At 43.6% G+C, this 25,395-nt stretch overlaps 1 protein-coding gene across 1 annotated transcript in view; it reads left to right on the top strand.

Annotated features, from left to right (window-relative positions):
* ANTXR1 (ANTXR cell adhesion molecule 1) overlaps nt 1–25,395 on the top strand; it is a 268,269-nt gene that overhangs the window by 198,290 nt on the left and 44,584 nt on the right. The window contains exon 17 of the mRNA XM_004369248.1: nt 10,281–10,361. Within this exon, the coding sequence (XP_004369305.1) occupies nt 10,281–10,361 (81 nt within the window). The remainder of the gene's footprint in view (nt 1–10,280; nt 10,362–25,395) is intronic.

Genomic DNA, 25,395 nt, shown 5'->3' with positions numbered 1-25,395 from the left:
TCTATTCCTCTTACCATAACATAAGCCCAAGCCTCATTTGTGTATCAGGACACAGCGGGAACCATGGGGGATCTGAGGAGCATTGTGCTGGCCTTGAATCTAGGCTCACTCTTCCTGGATATGAGTGAATCCTCTTTTTTCTCCGTCTCTCTTCCCGCCACACCTCCATAGCTTAAAACTTTCTTTGCTCATTGGACAGTTGATACCATAAGAGGCAGTTAATACTTCCTAAAGGCTTCTTTTCTATTCCCCTTGGGTGCAAATGTCTTTAAATTCATGTGATTTATCCAACACCCTTGCTCTTTGGCCTTTCCCATAAGCATCTGCACTACACCAATTGTCAGAGAGTACTAGAAAAAACTCTAGACATAATGTCCCCCTCCCTCATTTCATAGGGGAGGAAACTAAGATGGGAAGATCCTTGCTCTATCTAGTTCTGGAATCCAAGGACCAACTCAGGACTTCAGCCTCCAGTTCCATGCTGCAAGCAGAACTGGGCCAATCCCAAGGCCTCAGATAAAGACCCAACATAAGAGAAGGTTCTCGTCGCCACCCCATACACAAGAACACGCACATCCCTAAGCCTTACCGCTCTTCCAGTTCCAGCAAAGATAATATTCATCATTCCCCTGAGTTATTTGTTAGTTTTAGAGCAACGCTTCTGTTATGAAATCAGAAGAAATACTATTTCAAATCAGTGGAGTGACACCTTACTGGTAGTTGTCTTCTCTCAGCCAAGCTAGCCCATGCTCACACTAATTGCAGTGCATTCCATCTTGGTGTGCTGTGTTCAAAGCACTGAGATTCTTTTTTAAGATAAGCTGCCCCTGGGGCAATGAACTGAACTCTGGAAAGATGTGGGCGAAATGCAACTTGCCTGAGTAGCATCAGCTGTTTGCTTCTGGTTATTTTCTAATGTGGAACACACAGTGGCGTGCATGCATGCACAGACAGGAAGGAGCCGAGTAGAATCTCGAAGATGAAGAAGAAAGGGGATTTTTTTATTCCGTCATTTTTGGTTTTTGGTTTTTTGTTTTTGTTTTTTTCCTGGAATCTGTAACTTGCGACTAATACAACATCTTTGGTTACAGCCAGGTTTTCATTTCTGTAATCTTGGACTTTGAAAGAACATCAATTCTATTTGCAGAATCCAATTTCTGCTTGAGAGCAGGTTATTCCTCTACGAATGGGAGGTTTAGGACTGAGTTTTATGAAATAAATAGGAAAATGGGTAAACACATTTAGAAACCTAACATTCTCGACTCCCACTTGGAATTAGTATAAATTCAAAGAGTATTTGTTGTACATCTACTATGTAGAGCACTGCCAGATACTAAGTATACAGAGGTTCCCAAACCAGGCTGAGTAGCAGAACCACCTGGGGGAGCTTAAAAAATACAAATTTCAGTCACCACCTCAAACCTAACAACTCAGAGTGTCACAAAAGGCCACCAAAAGCACTCTAGCCCTCACAACTTGCCCACTCTTTCTCATCAAGTAAAACTCTTCTATCACCAATGCCTCCCTTTTCAAATTTCACATGCAGACTCCGTAAGCAAGACTTCTACTCCTCTGCTGCCCCAGTTACCGCTCGCTCCCCAGCTCCTGCTCTTGCCTCCCCTCTCAAGTCTCATGTTAAAACACTGGTTCAAAAGTGTGGCCCAACATCAGCAGCATCAGCATCACCCAGCAACTTGTGAGAAAGGCAAATTCTCAGGCCTCCTGAATCAGAAACTCCAGGATGGGACCCAGCCATCTGGGTGTTAACAAGCCCCCCAGGTGACACTGATGCTCCCTCAAGTTTGAGAATCACTGAGTTAAGCTGCTCCCTGAGGCCACCCGTGACCCTCGTTCCAGCTGCAGCCTCTCAACTATTCTTGGTCTTTGTCTCCTTGGTATTTTAGCCACTTGGGTCACCGTTGGCCTTCTCTTCCCTTAGCTTCTGGACTCTCTTCTATCTTCCTTTGAAGAGGGTTCCTGACATGCCTGCTTTCCAACAGAAGTTGTCATTAAAGGTTCCAGCAGCATTCCATGGGAGGCTTCCCGATGGCAGGAACCGTGATGCCTGGATTATTAAGATAGACAGCAGGGCCGCGGTCATACTCAGTGATTTGTCAGGGGTCTCAGCAGGGAAAACCCCATTAGATTTCACATTGGATCCATTTTCACCACAAACACAGCTGCCAGATTGATGTTCAGTGGTTGGAATCTACATCTCAAGGAATCACTGAGAAGGCCAGGTTGATGCTGGTGGATTTGCTAAGCATTTCTGCAGGACTCCCTTGTTGCTTTCGCCCAGTAGGGCAGCCGGTGCCAACACGTCCTCCGTTAGGTGGCAGATGTGGAAAATGCCCGTTGGTGTGATTATTCATATTCATGAGTCATCTCCCAACCAGATTTGACTCCTAGGTGTACCAACTATGTTCAATTCATCTTTGAATCCCCAATTCACAGCACTGGACCTGGACAGAATAGGGACTCTACCATCTCTTGTTAAAGAGCTGAGTCATACAATGTAATTAGGACGCCACCCCAGAGCACCATGCTGGGTAGACTCTCTCCTGGGACCCACACAGGTCATTCTGATAATCTAAATCCAAGGAAGGTGGTATTCTTCTTGCCATCTCTTTGAGGACAGAGGAGAGAAAAAGAGGTAATCTTAAAAAAGGGATCTGGGCTGGGTAGGTGAGGGAAGGGCAGGAGCCAGGAGATTTGAGAATAGAAGCACAAAGCAGAATTCAAAAGAAGTAAGGAGTTCTTCAGAAGAAGAAAAAGGGCAAACTTACTGCTAGAATTTCAGCCTTCGTAGTGTTTAACACAGTGCGTGCTCCATATGAGCCCGCAATGCCTCTGGACGTTCACTGGGCCTTGGACAAAACATTTAGACTCAAGCGGTACCATAGACTCTGCTCCCCTTTCCTGGCCGCCTCCCTGGATTAGTCAGGGTCCTGGATGGAAACAGAAGGCACACTCAAAAGGGTCAACCTGCCAGTTGAATGAAGAAACTATTTATAGAGGTGTGGTTAGGGTTAAGGGAACCTGCAGGGATGGTGAGGCACTCAGGGCCTAGCAACAGTGGGAGCTGTTACCACCCTAGGCCTACAGGGCCAGGAGGAAAAGGTGTGAATGGAGCCACTGAGCTGGAGCCCTGGAGAAGCAGCCACCCAATGGTAGCTCTGGCCATTGCCCTGCCGCCTGTTTTTGTATGGTGCGTAATCTAAGAATAGTTTCTGTGTTTTTAAATGGTTAAATTTCAAATGGTTATGTAAGTTATTGTTGTTATTAGGTGCCATCGAGTGGGTTCCAACTTATAGCAACCCTACATACAACAGAATGAAACACTGTGCCATCCTCACAATCGTTGCTATGTTTGAGCCCATTGTTGCAGCCACTCTGTGTCAGTCCATCTTGTTGAGGGTCTTCCTCTTTTTCACTGACCCTCTCCTTTACCAAGCATGATGTCCTTCTCCAGGGACTGGTGCCTCCTGATAGCATGTCCAAAGTACGTGAGACGTAGTCTCGCCGTCCTCCCTTCTAAGGAGCATTCTGGCTGTACTTCTTCCGAGACAGATTTATTCGTTCTTCTGGCAGTCCGTAGTACATTTCAAATGATTATGTAAGTACCTATATAATACAGGCAGTCCCTGGGTTACAGACATTCGACTTAGTACAACCCATAGTTATGAACCAACCCTTGTAAAGCCTATTATATTAAAAATTTAGGTATATACAATGGTTCGTAATAACAAACAGGCGCTACTTCTAGACATGCATCAAAACATTATTATTATTATTCCTGTATTATTATGTTAAAGATGTTTTAGTGTATCTGGAAATGTTTCTTTAATGTTTCTTATGCATAGAAAGGTACACTATGTACTAAGACAAGCGTTTGACTACCTGGCTTTAGATACAAACCATACCTAACTGTTCAATTTACGTACAAATTCAAATCAAGATTTAGGAACGAAACTGTTCATAACCCGGAGACTGCCTATATCCTCAATTTTACCTCTTTGCATTTTAAGCCTGCAAATCTTAAAATATTTACTCTCTGTCCCTTTACAGAAAAAATGTGCTGGCCCCCTCCTCCTCCCAGAGATGTATAGTTGCTGCCAGAGTGCAGTGAGACAGGGAGGGAACAGAAGGAACAAATAACCCAGCCTCTCCTTCATTTTGTCCTCTTGTCTCCTGCCCATGCCACCAATTGACCGAACCCAGCAGGAAGCTGGATGAAGCCATGTATAAAGGTCAGCCTTTCTAGGCGTAGAGCAAGGCAAAGAAATGCAGAGAATGACGGGGGCAGGGAGCTTATGGAGAACAACCAGTCCACTCTGTGCCCCCTCTTCTCCCCACTATAGAATGAGAGCCATCTACTTCCGAAAAACCAGCCATTGAAAACCCTATGGAGCACAGCTCTACTCTGACACATATGGGATTGTCATGAGTCAGGATCATTTCAACAGCAACTGGTACTGGAACCGGCACTATAAAATAGGAGAACACATCCACCTAGTTCAGAACTTTCAGGAGGTACTGGAAGATTCCTAGTTCCCCAACGAAAGTAGCCAGAATCGAGTACGTATTTAAACGCATTGCCTTGGCTCACTGTTTCATGCATTCCATGAAGTCGCTTAGAGAAGAGAAGCAGGAAGCACATTTGCTAGGCAGCCCTGGGAGAACTCATCGAGGGGAGGGGTCCACAGTGAGGCTCCTCTCCACGGTTCTGCAGGCTAATTGAAGGCACTGACCACACTGACCACATTTCACCCCTTCCTCATTCCAGGCTCATGAATTTTCCTTTGCTCAGTTTCCACTCTGTGGATTTACAGCACCCCGTGCTTCTCATTAAATCGGAGCTGACCGTTTCAGACAAGTTAAGTAATACCCGGATGGATGGTCACCAGAAACGAAAAACCACAACTGGTTTCAGATTTGTTGGAATGCTCGCAGCCTTCAGAGAAACCGTTCTTCTGCTTCTCCAGTAGTTCCTCCACGTGACTGAAAATGACGAAAAATGACAGCCCAAAGACAAAAGCCAGACCCCAGCTTGCCAGGCAGACCATTCTCTGCAAAAGAGCCAGACCAAGCGGGTAGGCTTAGCCTGCACTGTTTGCAGGGCCCAGGAGACTGGTGGTCTTCAGTTCACCTCCCTGCCAGGCCGACCTGTTGTCCTTGGCCTTAAACACCTTGATCTTGTTGTCAGGCAGCATTCGGTCATGGAGCTGTCCTAAATGAGGCTGGATGCAGCCCAGGAAGACATACCGAAGCATTAAGTGTTGTCAGATGGGCTGCTCGTGTTGGGCAGACTCTGTCCCTCTCTGACTACTTTTTTAGAAGAATTGCAAACTTTTTTTAAGACCAAAAGAAAAAAAAAAAAAGGCAAAACAAAAATCACCCTGTGGGTGTGTGGGAGGAGGGAGTTTGCAACTTTATGTATTAATTTAGTTCATTTGAGGGGAAACACTGGTCAGATTATTTACTATGTATTTCAAGTAATCAAGCGACGCATTGCATTGGGCAGATCTGCTGCAAAAGACTTCTTTAAAGTGTTAAAAAGCAGAGATGTCACCTTGAAGACTAAGGTGTGCCTGACCCAAGCCATGGTGTTTTCAATCCCTCGTATGCATGTGAAAGTTGGACAATGAATAAGAAAGACTGAAGAAGAATTGACACCTTTGAATTATGTTGTTGGCAAAGAATACTGAGTATTACCATGGACTGCCAAAAGAATGAACAAATCTGTCTTGGAAGACATACAGCCAGAATGCTCCTTAGAAGCAAGAATGTGAGATTACATCTCACATACTTTGGACATATTATCAGAAGGGATCAGCTCCTGGAAAAAAGACATCGTGTTTGGTAAAGTAGGGGATCAGTGAAAAAGAGGAAGACCCTCAACAATATGGATTGACCCAGTGGCTGCAACAGTGGGCTCAAGCATAACACCAATTGTGCGGATGGCGCAGGACCAGGCAGTGTTTTTTTTCCGTTGTACATAGGGTCACTATGAGTCAGAAGCAACTGAACGGCACCTAACAACCACTTGAGGTGATTGAAGAGACCGTGGCTTGGTTCAGGTACACCTTAGCATCAAAGTGACATCTGACGTCTTTGATTTTTAAAACTTTAAAGAGGTCTTTTGCAGCAGATTTGTCCAATGCACTGTATTTGATTTCTTGACTGCTGCTTCCGTGAACACCATAATCAAAGATAACATTTAATGAGTACTTACTATGAGACAAGTGCTTACCTTCAATATCTAATTTAAAACTTTATAAAAAAGTCTTTAGAGTAGACATTATTATTATCCCCGTTTAAAGATGAGAAAAATAAGGCCTTGGGAGATAAAACGACTTGTAAAAGACTGCTAACTAGTGAGGGGCAGACCCAGAGTTTGGACTAGGACAGTCTGATTCCAGTCCCTTTGCATTTAAGGACTATTCTTTGCTCTGTTGCCACAAAGAAATGTAATGTACTACCCATTCTCCCATTGTGGTATATCTAGGTGATTTCTTAAGGGGCCCTAGTGGCACAGTGGTTAAGCGCTCAGCTGCTAGCAGAAAGATCAGTGGTTCGAGCCCACAAGCCACTCTGCGGGAGAAAGATGTGGCAGTCTGCTTCCATAAAGATTACAGCCTTGGAAATTCCATGCGGCAGTTCTCACTCTGTCCAGTAGGGTCGCTATGAGTCAACTGGACCGCAGCGGGTTAGGTGGTTTCTGCTAATGTGTGTAGCTTTAAATTTCTGTGGAGTTAATTAATACATTTTTTCAACATCCAGTTCGTCTTCTTCCAGTCCCATCTCATTGCTCCTCATTTGTCATGGAGTTGAGTGATTAACACACAGAGCATTGTGGGTGGGCTGATTTGCATAACCAAATACTGGCCTAAGAAAGGGAAGGAAAAAAAAAGAAAAAGAAGCATTTGTCCAGGATATTCCCCTGGTTATATCCTGAAAGGAGGGAGATAGGATATAACCAGGTGGATTTCCTGGACAAATGCCTTTTTTTTTTTTTTTTTTTTTTTTGAAGTAGCAGTCAAGAAATCAAATGACATATCACACTGGGCAAATCTGTTGCAAAAGACCTCTTTAAAGTGTTCAAAAGCAAAGCTGTTACTTTGAAGACTAAGGTGCGCCTGACCCAAGCCATGGTATTTTCAATCCTCATCTGCATGAGAAAGCTGGACAATGAATAAGGAAGACCGAAGAAGAATTGATGCCTTTGAATTGTGGTGCTGGCAAAGAATATTGAATATGCTGTGGACTGCCAGAAGAACAATTATGTCTTGGAAGAAGTACAGCCAGAATGCTTCTTAGAAGCTAGGATGGCAAGACTTTGTCTCACATACTTTGGACATGTTATCAGGAGGGACCAGTCCCTGAAGAAGGACATCATGCTTGGTAAAGTTAGAGGGTCAGCAAAAGAGAAGAAGACCCTCAACAAGATGGATTGACACAGTGGCTGCAACAGTGGTCTCAAACGTGGCAAAGATCGTGTGGATGGCACGGGACTGGGCAGTGTTTCGTTCTGTTGTACAGAGGGTCGCTATGAGTCGGAACCAACTCGACGGCACCTAACAACAACAACATATCCTGAAATATAAGTGCTTATCCAAAAGAACCTTAAAGGAAAACATTTAACTGATGATCTAAATGGCTTAATGCAGAAAACTGTGCTGAACACATCACCCATTCTATCCAGCATTCTCAAGTCATTTCAAAATATTCTTAGAGGCTTTTGTAAATTCCTTGCCAAAGGGATGAGAAGAAACGGTACACTTAGCAAGACAAAGTTTAGCCCACAAGAACTCTAGTCTGCTCTCTCTTTCAATCCCTCCTTCCTTATCTCTCTGTCTCTCTGTCTGTCTCTTACAAACACACACATTTAACTGAAACAGATTTTTCACAAAATAATGTTTATCCTTATTGTGTAATTAAATGCAATATTTTCTTTTTTTTATCTATTTCATTTCTTAAAATTTCTGGTCCTAACACACTAAGTTAATTTCATAATGGTTTCAAGCATTGCAACACAGAGCTTAGAAACCCTGTTCTAAAGGATCTGAATTAAAGCTCTCCAGCCGAGAGCTCTGCAGAGGAAGAATCTGTGTAATAGGAAGTGTATGAACTTTGGAATTAGGCAGACACGAGTTCCTATCACACATATCCAATTTATAAGCTGTGTGACTTTGGAAAATTACTTGACCTCTCTGACTCTATTTCCTGTCCATAACCTTTGGGACTGTTGGAAGGATGAGATAACACGTGTAAAAGCACTGGCCCAGCACACAGTAGCACCAGATATATTCATTCATCCAAAGAATGTTTGTTCAACACCAAATGCTGCCCTGAGGTCTTGGCATACAGCAGTGAACGAAACCAAGGACACCTCTGCTTTCATGGAGCTAGCATTCCAGTGGTGGAGACAGACGATAAGCAAATAAACATAGAAAATATCAGGGAATGATAAGGGCTGTATTCATTTCCCATTGCTGCTGTAACAAATGACCACCAACCTAGTGAGTTAAAACAACACAGATTTATTATCTTACAGTTCTGAAGGTAAGAAGCCCAAAATGGGGCTCACTGGTTTAAATTCAAGGTGTCAGCCCACTGCATTCTATGTGGAGACTCTAGGACAGAATGCTTTCCCTGGCCTTTTTCCAGATTCTAGAGGCTGCCTGCATTTCTTGACTTGTGGTCTCATTCTATCTCCAAAGCCAGCAACAGTGGGTTGGGTCCTTTTCACATTGAATCACTGTCACTCTGATACTCTTGTCACATCTCCTCTGACCCTGAGCCTACCGCTTCCCTTTATAAGGACCCTAGTGATTTGATTACATTTAGGGCCCACCTGGATAATCCAGGATAAGCTTCCCATCACAAGATCTTTAACTTAATCCCAAGTCCCTTTTGCCATGCGAGGTAATATATTCCCAGGTTCTCAGGATTAGGACGTGGGCATCAGGGGGACCAATATCAGGGATGGATTACCCAATAAGCAAGGTACACATGAGTTCACTCATGCTTACTTACTAACCTGTAGTGCACAATTTTACCTGTTTTTCACCACAACAAAGAACTCGTGTGAAATCATTCCCTAAAGATTAGGGGTCCTAAGTAACCACAAGTAAGCCCATGTATGCCTTGCTTTACCGTAAGCCTGTGTGTGCCTTGCTTACTAGTTAATCTGCCCCTAGAGGCCAACCACAAGTCTGTGAAGAAAAATAAGGCAAAGTAAAGGTGACTCCTGCCTACTGACAGAGTCGCCTCCCATAGTTAATACTAAGCGACAAGCTAAATAGATGTCATTTTTCCTTTAGTAAAATTTTCTGCAGTAGAAGAAACCAGCCTCCATTCAACATATCTTGGGAGCTAGAATGGCCAGAGGCATTAGACAGCCTTTATCACATTCTGCAGTCCCTGGGTGGTGTAAATGGTTAAGAGTGCAGCTGCTAACTGAAAGGTTGGCGGTTCAGATCCACCAGAGGCACCTTGGAAGAAAGACCTGGCAATCTACTTTTGAAGAATCAGCTACTGACAACCCTATGGAGCACAGTTCTACTGTGAAACTCACGGAGTTGCCATGAGTCAGAATCAACTCAACAACAACTGGTTTGGGTATTTTTGTTATCACATACCGTGAAATCCTTGACACTCAGAGATTCACTCTTTACTGTTTCAATCAACTGTCTGCCATCCCAAAGGTCTGTGATTTAGGTAATTGTCACTTTGTTGAGGCACAAAATGTGTATGGAGAGGCTGTGCTTCCTGACCAACCTGTGGCCAGTGAATGAGCCTCACAGATGGCCAGGAATCTACATCCCAGAAGCCTTTAGTTGGTCTTTCTCTTCACCTTAGTTACTTTCCTGAAGTTGTCACCATTGTTGTCATTTATGAATTCTGGTCACCAAGTGGAAGAAAAATCTTTAGTGAAAATTAAAAAGATTAACTTGTGGTGTGAGACTATGTCCAGACGTGATAAGGGAAAAAGCCGAGACCCTGAATGAATGAGCTTCACCATGTTTCCAGATTTGGGGCTGTACTGGCTCTCAGGGCATATTCTTCATAAACATCAAGGGTTCTTTGCTGTGTGTCTCTTCTCTCCTGCTACATTCATGAAGCCCACATTATGAACTTGGGGAACAGAGGGTGACTCCCCCGTCATACCACATTGCTGGTATGGTGTTGAACAATGACTGGAGAAGATTCTACATGCCTGTGCTGGCCACTGGCCTGGTTTCATATGTAATCCTGGTGCATTTGTTTTATTTCAGGGAAAACTCGATGCCTTGTGGGTCCTCCTAAGGAAAGGATATGATCGTGTGTCTGTGATGCGTCCACAGCCAGGAGACACGGTAGGACTCGTGAATGGTGTCACGTGTGCGCACATATACACATACACACACACACACATTCTTTTTCTCTCTTCCTTTGTCTTTGTTCAGCAGAGCTAGAATAATTCCAAATACACAAATTCACATATTATTTCATGTTGTGAAAGATCAGGTAATATTTTTCAAAATTCTGTCTTTTACAAGAGCTTTGAGTTGTGATTTACTTTTCCACAAAGGATTTTTGACAGAAATACCTCGGGTTTAACTTCCTAGGACTTAAGCTTCTTCATTCATAGGTAAAGTGAGTAGATAAAGTGAGGCTGACTCTTAACTTAGGGCAGTCTCAGGAGGGAGATTGGCTGGTCCTCACTACAGTGGCCAGTGATGAGAAGCAGAACGCTAGCCCCATAAGGGTGGGACGAGGGAAAAAGGGACCGTAGAAAACTCCCACCACCTTCCAGCAGGTGTTGGGCTCAACTGGCCCAGCACCATAGGGAGATCTTCTGCCTATGGAGCATCCACCCTGAATCTGGCAGGGCCAAGTTTAGAGCGTCTTCAAGCTTAGAGGGGTTAGAGAAGATGGAACCAACAGAGGCCTTGGAAACCATGTAGCCCATGCCTTCATTTTGTAGATGAGGAAACAGAGGACAAGAGAAGTTGAATAATTTGTTCTGGTTCAGATAGTAAGTAACAATGGTGAGAACAACCTCAGTTCCACCGAAATCAAACCCACTGCTCTTTCTTATTATAAGAGCTAACCTCTTCCTTTTTTTGCACAAGAGCGAAGCTTGGGACCAAATTCTCCCTCAACTATCAGTAACATGCATCTTCCATCTGCTTCTCTGAGAATCAGGCACACTGACCCAAAGCAGATTAAAGGGGTCTCATTTGAACTCCTTTCAAATCAGGCAGGCTTAGGTTTGAATCTCACCCCGCACCACCACTTCCTTCCTGGCTGGAAGACTTCAGGCACATCATCAAAGCCCTCTCAACCTCCTCCATTTAAAGCAGATGCTAATAACTACTGCATAGCAGTATTCAACACACAGTAACTCTCCACCGATGACAAATATTATTATGATTATATACTTAGTTGTTTTTTTTTGTTTTGTTTTGTTTTGTTTTTACTGTCTGTGGGCAGCTGATGCAAAAATTCAAACCATATTGCAATTAATGTGTACTGGATATACCCACATCTGTATCCTGCCCACGCTGGCTTCAACACGGTGCAGCTAATGAAACACTAGAGTGGAGGCTGGTAGGCAGGTCCTTGCCACCCCATTCCCTCTTCAATGGGTGGTTTGTGGCTGAGGGGACTTTGGTCTAAAGTTTTATAGTCCTGCAAGTTGCTGCCCAATTAGCTGTTCCTGCTCCAAGCTGTGGCAGAGACAACAGGCAAGTATGGCAAGAAACCAGGGCTTGTGAATGATGAGTCAACGGGGCCCTCATGGCATATGACATGTATGTCTTTCTCTATGAGAGGCATCCAGCACACATTTGTGTTTTATTTTTTTTATTTTTTCCCATACAAAAATTTATACATACACTGTTATGTGACTCTAATTGCTGTCCCCATACTGTGACAACACATTCCTCCTTTCCACCCCTGATTCCCCATGTCCATTTAACCAGCTCCTAACCCTCTCTGCCTTCCCATCTCACCTCCAGACAGAAGCTGCCAGTCTAGTCTCTTGTATCTACTTGAGCTAAGAGGCACACTCCTCACAACCAGCACACAATTTTTTAGCAAATTTTAAAGTAAGAACTCTTCAGTTAACAGAAATGAGGGTCGGCCATCAAGTTGGAACTCGAGGTAGTGTTTGGCCCTATAAGTTACACGCCTGGTTTCTGTGAGAAAAGGAAAGAAATTCTATCAACATGAATGAGACTCATCTAACAGAGTGATAAAAACATAAGGTACCCAAACTAAGGTTCGGCAGTACTATTTTTTGTGACAGAATATGCTGGTATAGTGTACGAGCCCCACCTCCCTTTTTTTCAGAGCAATTGAAAAACATCTCTATTAAAATATGTTAACATTCCATTCCCCGCTGACTAATTTGGCAGAAACAAGTTCATAAACTGGGTCAACCTGAGAAGAGGGAGGGGTGTTGGAAAGAGGAAGAATAGAAAGAAATTCTACAACTTACAAGATGTAAGAACCAACACTGTTTGGGGTCAGGGAAGAGGCCGATTGTATTAATCCAAGAACAATGGAATGAAAACTGATGGATTTTCCTCTAACAAATAATACCTAAATTGAATCTCTTATTTATGAATTCTGAATGAAAGTTTATACTGATATCTTGAAGATATTCCTTGTGTTTTTGAGAAGCACAATGCCTCCTTAAACTTACATTCTTCGGTCTCACAAAATAGTAGTTTTCAGGTTCAGGAGGTCTAGTCCCTGGGTAGTACAAATAGTTAATACAACTGGCTGCCAGCTGAAGAGTTGGAAGTTCAAGTCCACCCAGAGGTGCCGCAGAAGAAAGGCCTGGCAACCTACTTCTGAAAAATCAGCCATTGAAAACCCTGTGGAGCACAGTTCGACTCTGACACGCGTGGAGTCAAGAGTCGGAATCAACTTGACAGCAACTGTTTGGTTTTTCTACAAGATGTTTAAGAATTAGGATACATTGGAACATACTCTCAGTGCTCTTATGAATTATGATTGTCTAGCCTATTTTTAAATGGACATTCCTTTACAGAAATCTAAACTTTTAAAATTCCTGGGAGAGATGGATGCAGAGAACTGTGTCCTTGTGGTCATGGTGACAGCCACGGACATCCTGGTGGACGCAAGAAACTATACAAGAAATGTCACAGATTAGGTGGAAATGGGGTTCAAGGCTGCTTTATGGCTACTCAGGACAGAATTTCTGAGGCAAGTGGGACCACGTTGTAGCTTTGTCTACATGTTGATTCTGTTTTTTTGCATAACCTTAGGAGACTTACTACAGACCCGTGTTGCTGGCACAGTGATGACTCTGAGGATTCCTTAGTCCTGATTTATGGGGCTGACCACATTTTCCATAAGCTCAAAATGACTGCATCCAGGCATGTGCTTGTGAACAAGAGTCACAGGTTTTGAATTTTTTCCTTTAAAACGAAAACAAAAACAAATATTACCTAATTACGTTTTTGGTTACATTCTGAATTACTTCAAACACATGTTGACCTCAGAGAAACCTCGAAATTCTTCCTGCTCAGATCCTGTCGGCTGCAGCCTCCCCTCAGTGGACCCACCTCAGCCCTTCAGACACAAAGACACCAGTCCCACTAACGGTGTCTAAGAGGCTGCTGAAAGGGCTGAGGGCCTCCGCCGCAGAGCAGCAGGCGGGGGGAGGCTGTGCCCAGAGCCACCGCCCTTCCCTGGGACTGGTGCCCTCCTCCTCAGAGCTGTCCAAGCCCAAGGTCAGGAAAACATGAATGGGACAACAGCAGGAGACACGACAGCCTTCTTTTTGCATGGATTGGGTTCGTGGTCCCATTGTTCTTTGGAGTCACCAACAAATCCTCTTTTATGCCATTAATAGAGAAGGTTCCAGAAGAAGCCATTTAAATAGCACAGGAGCAACACATCTGATCCTAAAGTTTAAAAAGTTCTCCAAGCATATATTCTTTGCTTAAACTTCCCCCTACTTCCAGGATACAACTCCTGCAGGCCTCTTTCTAAAACAGATCTCAGCACGCCGTTCATCAGCCTCAGCTTCGCAAAGAGTAGAAAAAAGATTGATTTACAAAGGCCTGCTTTTCCACTAAGGAGCCCTGGTGGCACAGTGGTTAAAGCACTCGGCTGCTAGCCAGCTCCCCCTCCAAGAGAGAAAGATGTGGTAGTCTGCTTCCCTAAAGATTACAGCCTTGGAAATCCCATGGGACAGTTCTACTCTGTCCTATAGGGTCGCTATGAGTCAGAATCTACTTGAGGGCAACAGGTTTGGTTTTGGTTTACCTTTCCACTTTATGGGCTGCTCACTCCAGGTCCCCTCATCACTCCAGATAGGCTCCAGCCACATGGACTTGCTCTCCGTTCCCAGAACATGCCAGAACGTTTCTCCTCTCTGTGCCTTTGCATGCTCTGTTTTCTCTGCTTGGAATGCCTTTCCCATTCTGTCTACCTAGTGAACATGCATCACCTTGGCAATGTTGTTCATTGTCCCCATGGTGTCTCTGGAAACAAAAAGTTGCAGGCCAGACCCATGCTTTAAAGGGAGCACGGCTAAACCAGAGCACATTTAACAAGACTAAGCAAGACAGTATGGGAAGTAGAACCCATGTCACATAAGTATGTTTCAGGATGGTCCCCAAGGCTTCTGAACTCTTTGGGTTCAGAAAATTTGCTCAGCTTTTAAGACAAATGGTTGAAGGAACAAAGAATGTTCAATCTGAGAAGAAAGACACAGACGGGTGGTAATAGCTTTTTGATTTGGTCATTTCTTGGCCGTCACATTGTGCATTTCTATTTTGTAACCTATTTTTTGTCACTTAACCATATGCAAGGAAAATTCTTCCATGTCACTACATGTCCTTGTACAATATCATTTTAATGGCTGTGTCATATTCCATTGTATATCTTTGTATATCTTCCCCATATTTCTGCCTGTCTTTTCTTTTTGGATACTTATTTCCAAGTGTTTATTATTACAAAGGAGCCCTGGTGGTGCCGTGGTTAAGCATTTGGCTGCTAACCAAAAGGTCAGCAGTTCAATCCCCCAGCCGCTCCTTGGAAACCCTATGGGGCAGTTCTGCTATGTCCTGTAGGGTTGCTATGAGTCAGAATCGACAAGCAATGGGTTTTATTATTACAAACAAAGCTGCAATCAATATCCTTGTTGCCAAAATCTTTCCACATATTCATGAGTATTTCTTAGGATCAGTGGCTAGTGGTCTACTGGATTAAATGTCATGCAAAATTTTAAAGTGTTGATACATGTTGCCAAATTGCCCTCCTGAAAGATTGTAGGGATTAACTCTTAACTCTCATGTCAGCATCTATAAAAAGCCTAGCTCCCAGATAGCTCATCAGCATTATTAAACTTAGCTATTTGATTGGTACTGTCTTAGTTGTCTAGCGCTGCTATAACAGAAATAGCACAAGTAGATGGCTTTAACAAAGAGAAATGTATTCTCCCACAGTCTAGGAGACTAGAAGTCCAAATTCAGGATGCCAGCTCTAGGGGAAGGCTTTCTGTCTCTATCAGCTCTGGGGGAAGGTGCTTGTCATCAATCTGCCCCTGGTCTAGGATCAACGCAGAGACCCCAAGTCCAAAAGACACACTCTGCTCCTGGTGCTACTTCCTTGGTGGTAGGAGATCCCCCGTCTCTCTACTCACTTCTCTCTTTTATATCTCAAAAGAGGTTGACTTAAGACACAACCCCATCTTGTAGATGGACTCCTGCCTCATTAACATAACTGCCTCTAATCCTGCCTCATTTACATCATAGAGGTGGGATTTACAACACATAGGAAAATCACAACAGATGACAAAATGATGGACAATCACACAAGACTGGGAATTATGGCCTAGCAAAGTTGACACATATTTTTGGGGGACAGAATCCAATACATGACAGGTGCCAATTTAATTTGATTTCTTATTGTTAGTGAAGTTGAACAATATTTTAAATGTTTATTTTCTCTTTTGTCAATTGCTTGTACACATCGTTGGCCCATTTTTCTATTGAATATTTTAGTATTGATTTTTATATGGTCATTTTCTTAACTCATCTTTATTCATACATTAATCAAATGTTTTGAGGGCCTTCTCTGTGTCAGAGCCAACGCTAGGCATTAAGTATACAGTGCTTACCTCATGAAACTTAAAGTCTAACATACGTCTCTATCTATCTGTCTATACGTATCTTCAAAGTTTTTCCTACTTCGTCGTTTACCTTTTAACTCTTTAAAGCATATTGGAGTTGTATTTTATAAATCTATAAATATATAGGCAAATCTAGAAATTTTTATAATATCTGCCTTTGTGTCAGACTCAGAAGTCTTCCCTACTCAAGACAAATATTCACCTAAGTTTCCTTTTACTACTACTCCTCAGTCTTAGTTTTTGGTGACAATGTGAGTTTTCCCCTTTTCCGTATTTTCCTGGGTATTTTAGTGTGAACGGGGGAAAGGCTGCCTGAGGAACTCTCAGCCATATGTAATATTAAACCGGAACTCCTCGAACACTATCTTAAATTCTTTGAAGTGTGGATGGTGATTTGGATTTACTCTGGGTTATCCCATAGGACAGAACTAGAGCCACAAAATAGAAGTTACTATGAAATAGATTTCATCTTGAGGAACTGAAGGAAGAGAATTTCAATAACAGGATGGTCTGCCCCAGAGACTAATGAGTTCTCTGGTAACAAACAGGGATAAGAACATGGTAGAGGAGAGAATTCCTATATTAGATCAGCATTTCTCAAACTTGAGCATCAGAATCACCTGAAGGGCTTGTTAATACACAGGTGGCTGGGCCCTACCACCAGAGTGTGGCCTGGAAATTAGCATCTCTAGCAAGCTCCCAAGTGATGCTAATGCTGCTGGTCCAGAGACCACAATGATAACCAGTAAGAAAAATTGAACAAGATGACCTTCAAGGTCCCTCTGACCCTGGGAGTTTGGGATTCTAAGTCAACATTCCCCATGCTTATTTGAACACCAAGCCGCTACTTTCCAGTTTTCTCCATAGAACACCTATTGACCCAATTGGGGAATAATTAGCCTAGCTTAAGTCTAAATATGAAGCCCCAATCAATTGCAGAGAAACCCCTTCAGCTGCAGACAATGCTATTCATTGAGTACTAACTTCAAACGCAGAAATGTAAGGGAAATTTGGAGATCAGAGTTCATCTAATCCAGTGATTTTCAACCTGGTTTTATGTTATCACCACCTGGCGAGCTTAAAGCACTGATGCCTGGTCCCACCCAAAAGATTCTGATTGAACTGGCCTGGGATGAGGTCTGGACCAAGCCAAATCCTGTTGCTGTCGAGTCGATTCCAACTCATGGCAACCTCATGTGTTACAGAGTAGAACTGCTCTGTAGGGTTTTCTTGGCTGTAATCTTTATGGAAGCAAATTGCCAGGCCTTTCTTCTGTGGAGCCACTAGGTGAGTTCGAACCTCCAACCTTTAGGTTAGTAGTTGAGCACGAACCATTTGCTCCACCCAGGGCCCTGTGAGGTCTGGACACTGGGATTATAAAAGCTCCCCAGTTGGGCCTAATGTACAGCCAGGGTTGAGAACCAAGGATCTGGTTCAACCCCGTATGTTTCGTCCAGAACAGCATCTTCTCTTTGTTTCTCAGAACAACTGGAAGGCAGCACTCTACACTTCTTCAGAAAACCCTAAAGTTCTCATAGGCACAAGGGAAATGGACGATTACAATCTTCACATGCTTTCAACAGTCCCTCTCTGACCAGGCAGATGGTTAACCTAGATTCTGGCTGCCATATTACTGTAACTACTTGGATAAAGAGGATGGAAAAAGAGAAATGACAACTCCACCTCACGTCTTTTCTGGATGAGACTCAGTACATCAGCCAGCCTCAGCCCTCCCCAGTCATTTTTTACCCCAAGTCGAACCCCCTCTCCACACGCTCCTGGAGGAACACACTGGGCTTGGGTGTCCTCTTGGTTTTCCTCGCCTTGGTTTCTCTCTGATCTGCCATCGGGAAGCTGGTACATTCCATTACTATCAGCAAAAATGAAATAGTGAGGCACAGGCAGAGCCTGTTTTGCACGGCTGGGCCTCCTTACCATCAGAGGAGACCCGGGGAAGCACACACATAAATGCACATAAACAACATTGGAACTCCTCCAAAGTGCTGTGCCCAGAGGTTGTGCAATCCTCTCCCGGAGCTCCGGCCCCAGGGCTGCGGTGCAGCGCAGCTGTTTCCAATAAAGGAGCAAGGCCAGTCACTGTGTCTCCCTACTGTCATGGAGGCTAGCTTACCTCAGAGAGGAGAAAGCATGACATAAGGGAAGGGTCCTCAGCCCAGTCCTTTGGGAGCAGACAGCCTCCTGTCCCATAGCAGACCTCGGAAAACACAGACCTCTCTCCCTCTCTTCTCCCTCCTTCACATTCCTGCATTCCCTCTTTTAGCTTCCTCCTTTCCTTTTTCTTTTTTTTCCTTCACTGCCAGCTTCTAAGGCCTGCCATGGCTGCCTTGCTTCAAACATTCTTTCATCAAACATCTACTGAGCTCCCACTAAGGATCAGTCACTGGGCCAGACACTAGGGATCCCAATTAGATTAGCACCCCATTGTGGCTTCCTGGGGTTCAGTACAGGGTTTGGAAGAAAAGAGTTGGTCGAGCATTGTACTAACTGCAAATGGTTGCAAAAGCATAAGCCCATTTATAACAACTTTGTTGTGGGGTATCTATGATCTCCATTTTACAAAACAGAAACTGACATTCAGGGAGGGTTAGGAACTTTCCCAAGGACACACAGCTGGAAAGGGGCAGAGCTGGGGCTTGAATCCAGGACAGTCACACTTGAAAGCCCACATTAGGGATCCCTTGACTCCTCTGTGCAGTCAATAGATACTTGTTGAGCACCTTCCATGAGCCAAGCACTGTTCATGAATAAGCCCTGCTCCTACCCTTGGGAGTCCCCACCCGCCGTCTTGTGTGAAAGGCTCTATGGTAGAGTTGGGTACCTGAGGCATGGAGGTACACCCAGGAAGGGCATCTCACCAGTGTGGGAGTCAAAATGGCTTCCCAGAGGAAGTGACATAATAAACCGAGACCAGAGGGGTGACACAGATGAAGGTGGCACTTTCTGAAACTAGTTGCAGCGTGGAGTGGTGAAAGAGAGCAATAGTTTCAGCATCGGCATACCGGAGTTCAAATCCTTGTGGCCTTAGTTAAGTTCCCCAGCCTCACTAAGCTTCACTTTCCTCATGGTCTAATAATCGTTGTTGTCAGGATTAAATACAGTGAAACCCGTGAGAGCCGCCTTTGACAGGGTGTAGTCTTACCACTTTTCAAGCACTTGTTTTAGTGGAAAATATTTGAGTTGTCCTTCTCTGACAGGTTTCTGTCTTACACAGGTTCTGGCTTTCACAGGTTTTACTGTAAAATGACCAGTGGAAGTAATTCAAATAGATGCAAGTCCTTTTCTCTCCCTCTGACCCCCTGAAATCTGCAGTTGATTTCAGAAAATTTTCATTACAGCTCAACATATATGAAAACCTTTATCTCAGAATGATTCTCTTATGCTGACATCATCGGTGACTGAAAGAACCAAGTTGTCTACAAATTGAAGTCCTATGTGAAGTTCCAGCTTCCTTTGCACAATAGACGAAGTTTATATTGACTTTTAATATTGAGTCAACTGAGGTCTTCAAGATTTCTGTCGGTTGTCAGGCACCAGGCACCCTAACAGAGCTGGAGAGAAAGCCCAATTTGCTGGCCTCTGACTCCTGACTTTCTGTAAACTTTTGTAAGAAGTGGATCATTTAAGGAAAAAAAAAAAAAAGTTATAGGAAATGTTCCTAGAGGGTGTGATTTATTTTGGCACAGCACCTTCCCTGGATGTTTGAATTCTCGGTAGTATTCATTCAGTTCTCATCCTTGGAAATCTTTCCTTCACTGTCTCATCGGAGAGAGACATGAGTACTTAGAATTCTTGACTTCTGTGAAATTAAAAGTAAATAAATGAAAAGGGGACGCTGAGCTTTGGGAAACATATGGGAATGGTGGTGATTGAACAATACTATGAACATATCTAACGAACAGTGGCAAATGTTCTGTTACCTATGTAGTTACCACAATTTAAAAAAAAAAAAAACTTTTCCAGAGAGTAAAAAAAATTAAAGGAGAAAAATCAGGACATGCTCTGTCCACAGCAAAAACCAAACTGTCTCCCAACGTCAAAGTCAGCTTTTTCAGAGAAGTCAAGCCCAAAGTTGATACTGCAAAATATACCATCTTCAGATTTTTTTTTTCACCCCCTTCCTTCCCCCACAGTAGGAGGTCTCGTTGACTAAATAAATGTGAAGGCATTTGATGTGGTCAAGGGCTCTGCTTGCTCTCTGTCTGTCTGTCTCTCTCTCTTTTCCAATCCCTCACAATCGAACCCCCCTTCTTCCCCATGCATGCACACTCTCACCCACATTATCATCATCATCATTTTTGTACCTTCTCTTAAAACTTTCAACTTCAGATTGCCTCATCTCCCAAACAGCTGCAGCAACAGAAGGTCAAGTCCTGGTATCAAGTTGCAAAGAGCAAATGGGGGAGAAGTAACTGCTACAGGCTGAACAAGACAGGGCTGGGTAATAAAAACACCCCTGTTCAATCTCTCTGACCTCATTTTTCTCTTCCAGACAGAGCCAGGATTGAGGAAAGCAGGACTTAACTGTGAGGTCAAAATTTTACCCAATTGCATAACATTTTAGGAAGTTTGCTACTTTATTCAAACATGATGTTTATGTCTGGCCACTTGGCTTCCATGAGCCCATTTCGCCATAAGGGCACCAGAAATGATCATCTCTAGGAACATACTATGAGTCTGTGATTGATACATCTTCACTGGGCTGGCAGGAAGTTCTGCTCTGACCTGAAAGTGTTGGGTTCAATCATATATGGCAAAATCTGACCTAGAAGATTTCCAAGCCAGCTGCTCCCACCATGGCTCTTCCCTGAGGCCTTCTGGAATTCACAGTGTAGGGAAGAGCCATCTCCATGGCCACCCCTGCCTCAGCCTGACCCTCAGTCTCCTAATGGATTAGGGATTTTCTTCATTTTGGAAGAAAGGAAAGTGAGGTCCAGAGAGGTGGTCTAGAGACCTCCATGCCCTCTGAAGTGCATTATTTCATTCGCTCCCCCTTACTCCCTTATTTTACCTCCTTTTGCATATAAGGAAACTGGGACTTAGAGAAGGTCTCTGCTCTTTTAAAGGTGATAAAGATAGTGAAAGTGGCCACACTAGAACCCACTAGCCCTACGTTGCCTGGCTCTTCTTGAGTCCTCAGCCCAGGCCAGGAGAAGAAGGTGGGAATTGTGATCAGGCTTGATCTCTCGAGGAGATGGTAGGGCCAGATCCAAACCAGCATGCTGTGGAAGGCAGAGCTAGTCCTTATCACCCAGCCACCCTCCTTTCTGCCCTCCTACCTCTCAACACCTTTCCATTTTTATACCTTGCCCAAGATGATGTAACTTCTGATACCCTCCCATACACGCCTGCTCTCCTTGATTCTTGTTCTTTTGCTGTCCCTGATTCCTCCTCTCCCCATCTCCCTCTTTACCACCAACACCGTGTTTGGGCAGAGTACACCCATTCATTCAACAAACAGGTCTTGAGCACCTACTCTACAGCAGGCACCAAGCTAGGCAGTGGAGATTTAGCATGAACAAGGCAAGATCCCTGCCCTTGTGGAGTGTACATTGAAATAGTAAGAAAAGATCATTAAATTACAACTCAGTGTGATGAGTGATATGGGATGTGGGGAGTTGGGGATTCTTTGGGAGCATAGAGCAAGATTGAACCCAGACTAGGGGTTCAGGGAAGACTTCCAAAAGGAGGAGGCAATTTATCTGAGACCTGAAGGATGAGCTCCACTGTTGAATGAGGAGAAGGCTTTCTGCTTGGAGGGAACCACATGAAAGCCCAGATGGGAGAGTGCCTAACATGTTAGAGGAGCTGAAAGAGGAGGCCAGGATGACAGTGTAGAGAGGGAGGGAGGGAGAGGGGCCACACCCCACCTCTTGGCTCTGCTTTCTCTACCCTTTTGTCTACCCAAATCCCTTCCCATCCTCAGTACTCAGCTGAATCTCACTTCCTCCATGCCCTTCCCACAGCCTCTGCTCATTGGCTCGTCCCTCTTTCCTCTTTATTTACAACTAGTGTCACAGAGTTTAGCATATCATTGCGCCATTTTGATTTTGTCAGTGCTGACTTTTCACTCCCTAAATAAGGGTTTGCAATTTAAGGAAACGTACTTAGCTCATATTTTTTTACTTTCCCTGCTAGCACTGAGGATGTGGCTCAAACTGTTCCTTACCCCCAGGGACTATGACTCGTTCTGCAACCCCCACGTGGCCATAGCTGTTTGTAAACTTTTATAATGATCCCTTCAAAAACAACTGCATTTTAATAGGGGGCAAAGGGACTTCACAATAAACCCTCTGCCTTTAATAGATAGAGGGCACACAAGATCTTCTAGGGGCACCTTCAGATAAGATAGGGTTGACTAAGGGTTATTGGAGGAGCCCTGGTGGTGCAGTGGTTAAGTGCTCAGCTGCTAATCGAAAGGTATGTGGTTCAAACCCACCAGCCACTCCACAGGAGAAAGATGTGCCAGTCTACTTCCTTAAAGATTTACAGCCTTGGAAATCCTATGGTGCAGTTCTGCTCTGTCCTATAGGATCCCAATGAATCAGAATCAACTCGACAGCAATGGGTTTAAGGGTTATTAAAACACTAAACTTTAATTGCAATATATACTTTTCATCATTGCCATTTATTAATAACTGACTTTTTAAAATTTAAAAATAGAAAGTTTAATAAAAACAACTCTCCAAGGTTAGTTAATTGCCTCACCTTATAAATTCATTTTCATGACATTTGTTTAATGATTAGTATATTTCCTTTATTTTTTTCTTTTTGGCTAATCGACAGTAAAATCATGTTCGGAATCCACAGTGATGACAAAGTTGACTTCGGGGTGCTCACTCCTCTAGCCTCCAGAATGTCTGTCCATTTCTGTCTTCTGTCCAACATATGGAATGGGTTTCCCCGCTGAGTGGCATGGCCCTCACAGCTGACACCCAGCCGTTGGCCTAGCTCAGTTCCTGGCATGCGTAGTTTTCAAGGACTCCGTGGTTCTGACTTGAATACAAGCACTAAATGGGAATAAGTCTTATGTAACCTCTTCCAAATACTCTGCTGCCTGCATTTGTAATGGGAAATTCTAAATGTCAGAGTCTGGAAAATTGGACATAACAGCAGACAAAGCCTCCCCTTAGTGGTATGACTAGTAAAAGTGGCCCCATGGAAAGCCCACTGCGGAATCACCCTTGTTGCCGTACAAGACCGGAATTGTTCTCCTTTTTCCCTTTCTAGCAAGAAGAGTAGTTCTGACCAAGCCAGGTTGGGTTTCTTCGGCATGGTGGTGGGGAGAAATGGAAGGGAAGGTGAGGGTTTTTCCCTTTAGTGGTGGGAGGAAGCCCCATCGTGTCTATAGGCCCCTCTAGAGATGCCCGAGGCAACTGCATAACTAAGGCCACCTGTGTAAGCTTGTAAACAGTAAGCACCTCCCATACCAGCAATGAGCCCAGGAGAACTCCTCAACCCCTGGTCCCCACTGCACCCCATTACTGCACTAGCTTAGTTCTGCCACTAACTCTTCTGCTGCTGGGCCTAAAGTTGCAAATATTTTTGTTAACAGATCAAAATAGAATCTCCTGGCAAAAGCTAGACCTTAAAAGTAATTAGTTATCCAGCCAAAAACCCACATGTCCACATCTCACACCTACCAGTCATAAGCAACATTGAGGCTTCTAAAAATTTAACCAGGCCACACCTGCCCATTTGAAAACCCCAGTGTCAGCCAGCAAAGTTGCTGTGATTTCAGATTTCTGTAGATTCCAAAACTGGAGTGAATACTCTGACTCTGAAATTGTACCCCACAGCCAGGCTTCTTTGATTTCCTTTATAAGACTTGTCCGCTCCATGTCCATACAGTCCGAGACCAGGCTGATAGTAGATTTATGTCCCAGAGTGTCCGAAGAAAAACTTTTGGATAACTTTACTCCTGTAATAACTTTCTTGCTCTCTCAAGGCCTTCCTGCTGATAACATGTTTAGTTCTAATCTAATTCCAAGTATGATTTTTTTTTTTAACAGCAACAATTTGATTATTGAAATTCTCTAGCTTTATAAATTATTACAAGCTTCCCTCCCTGAGGAAACCCAGCTTCTCATAAACATCCCCAGAAACACCAGGTCCAAGACTGGGGGGCCCCAGAGCCTAGAAGGTAAAGGGTGTGCAGGGGACATGATTTGATATTACATGAGTCATATTCCTATCTATTCCAAAACAGGATGATTGACAGCTAGGCAGGTGGATGGACGGACAGATGGATAGGCAGGCAGGCAGACAGACAGATAGATAGAATGCAGTTTCAAATACAGTTTTACATGTCTGTCTGTGGACATTCAGAGGATAAAAGTGTTTCCATAACAGAAATTTATGTTAAAGTCTTAAACAAGTCTTCAGCTTTTCACTGGGCAATGGAAGAGTCAACCAGAACTTTCCTCCATGTATAGACTAACACAGAGCAATTTGGTGGAGTTCCACATGGAGTCACTTTTTAAAAAATTAGTGGTGGCCTTCTCTTCTCGCCCCTACAAATAGCAAAAGACGTTTTTAGATTCTGAATACCTCAAAAGTTAAGTCTAGAATTACACTGTCCTATAAGGCAGCCACTAGCTACCTGTGGCTATTGAGCACTTGAAATGTGGCTAGTCAGAAATGAGATGTGTCTTAAGTGTAAACTACGCTCTGGATTTTTACAGATGTAAGTACACACAAAAAACAAAAAAGAATGTGACATATCTCTTCATTAATTTTTTGTTTGATTATATGTTGAAATGATAACAACCTGGATATACTGAGTTAGGTGAAATACATTATTAAAATTAATTTCACATGCTTCTTTTTACTTTTTAAACTCTGGCTATTAGAAAATTCAAAATGACCTATGTGGCTTGCGTTATGTTTCTGTCGGACAGTGCTGGTCTAGAGGACTAGACTGGAAGACACTTGTGAGAAAGAGGAAGATGTGATTTCCTACTGGCCCAGAGTCATCCAACCATTTATATGATGTCGACACAATGAGAGTTTCAGAAATTATGGGTCTCTGCCCTTCCTGGTTTTCTGTTAGGTCAGCTCTGACTTTGCCTTTCTAGGCCAGTTCCTATCCCAAACTTCTTGCTGCTCAGAAGTCTTGCATGCTCCAAAGCAGCAGTTGAGGGATTTTTAAGTAAACTAGCATTTCAGGAGGTCTCCCTACTGCTTCTTCCCTGCCCCGTCCCTATAGGAGGAAA

The sequence above is a fragment of the Trichechus manatus genome, unplaced genomic scaffold (assembly GCF_000243295.1).
Source record: "Trichechus manatus latirostris isolate Lorelei unplaced genomic scaffold, TriManLat1.0 scaffold00004, whole genome shotgun sequence".
In the NCBI taxonomy this organism is placed as follows: domain Eukaryota; kingdom Metazoa; phylum Chordata; class Mammalia; order Sirenia; family Trichechidae; genus Trichechus; species Trichechus manatus.
The sequence above is the reverse complement of the archived record's forward strand: the minus strand, read 5'-3'. Positions and strand labels throughout refer to the sequence as shown.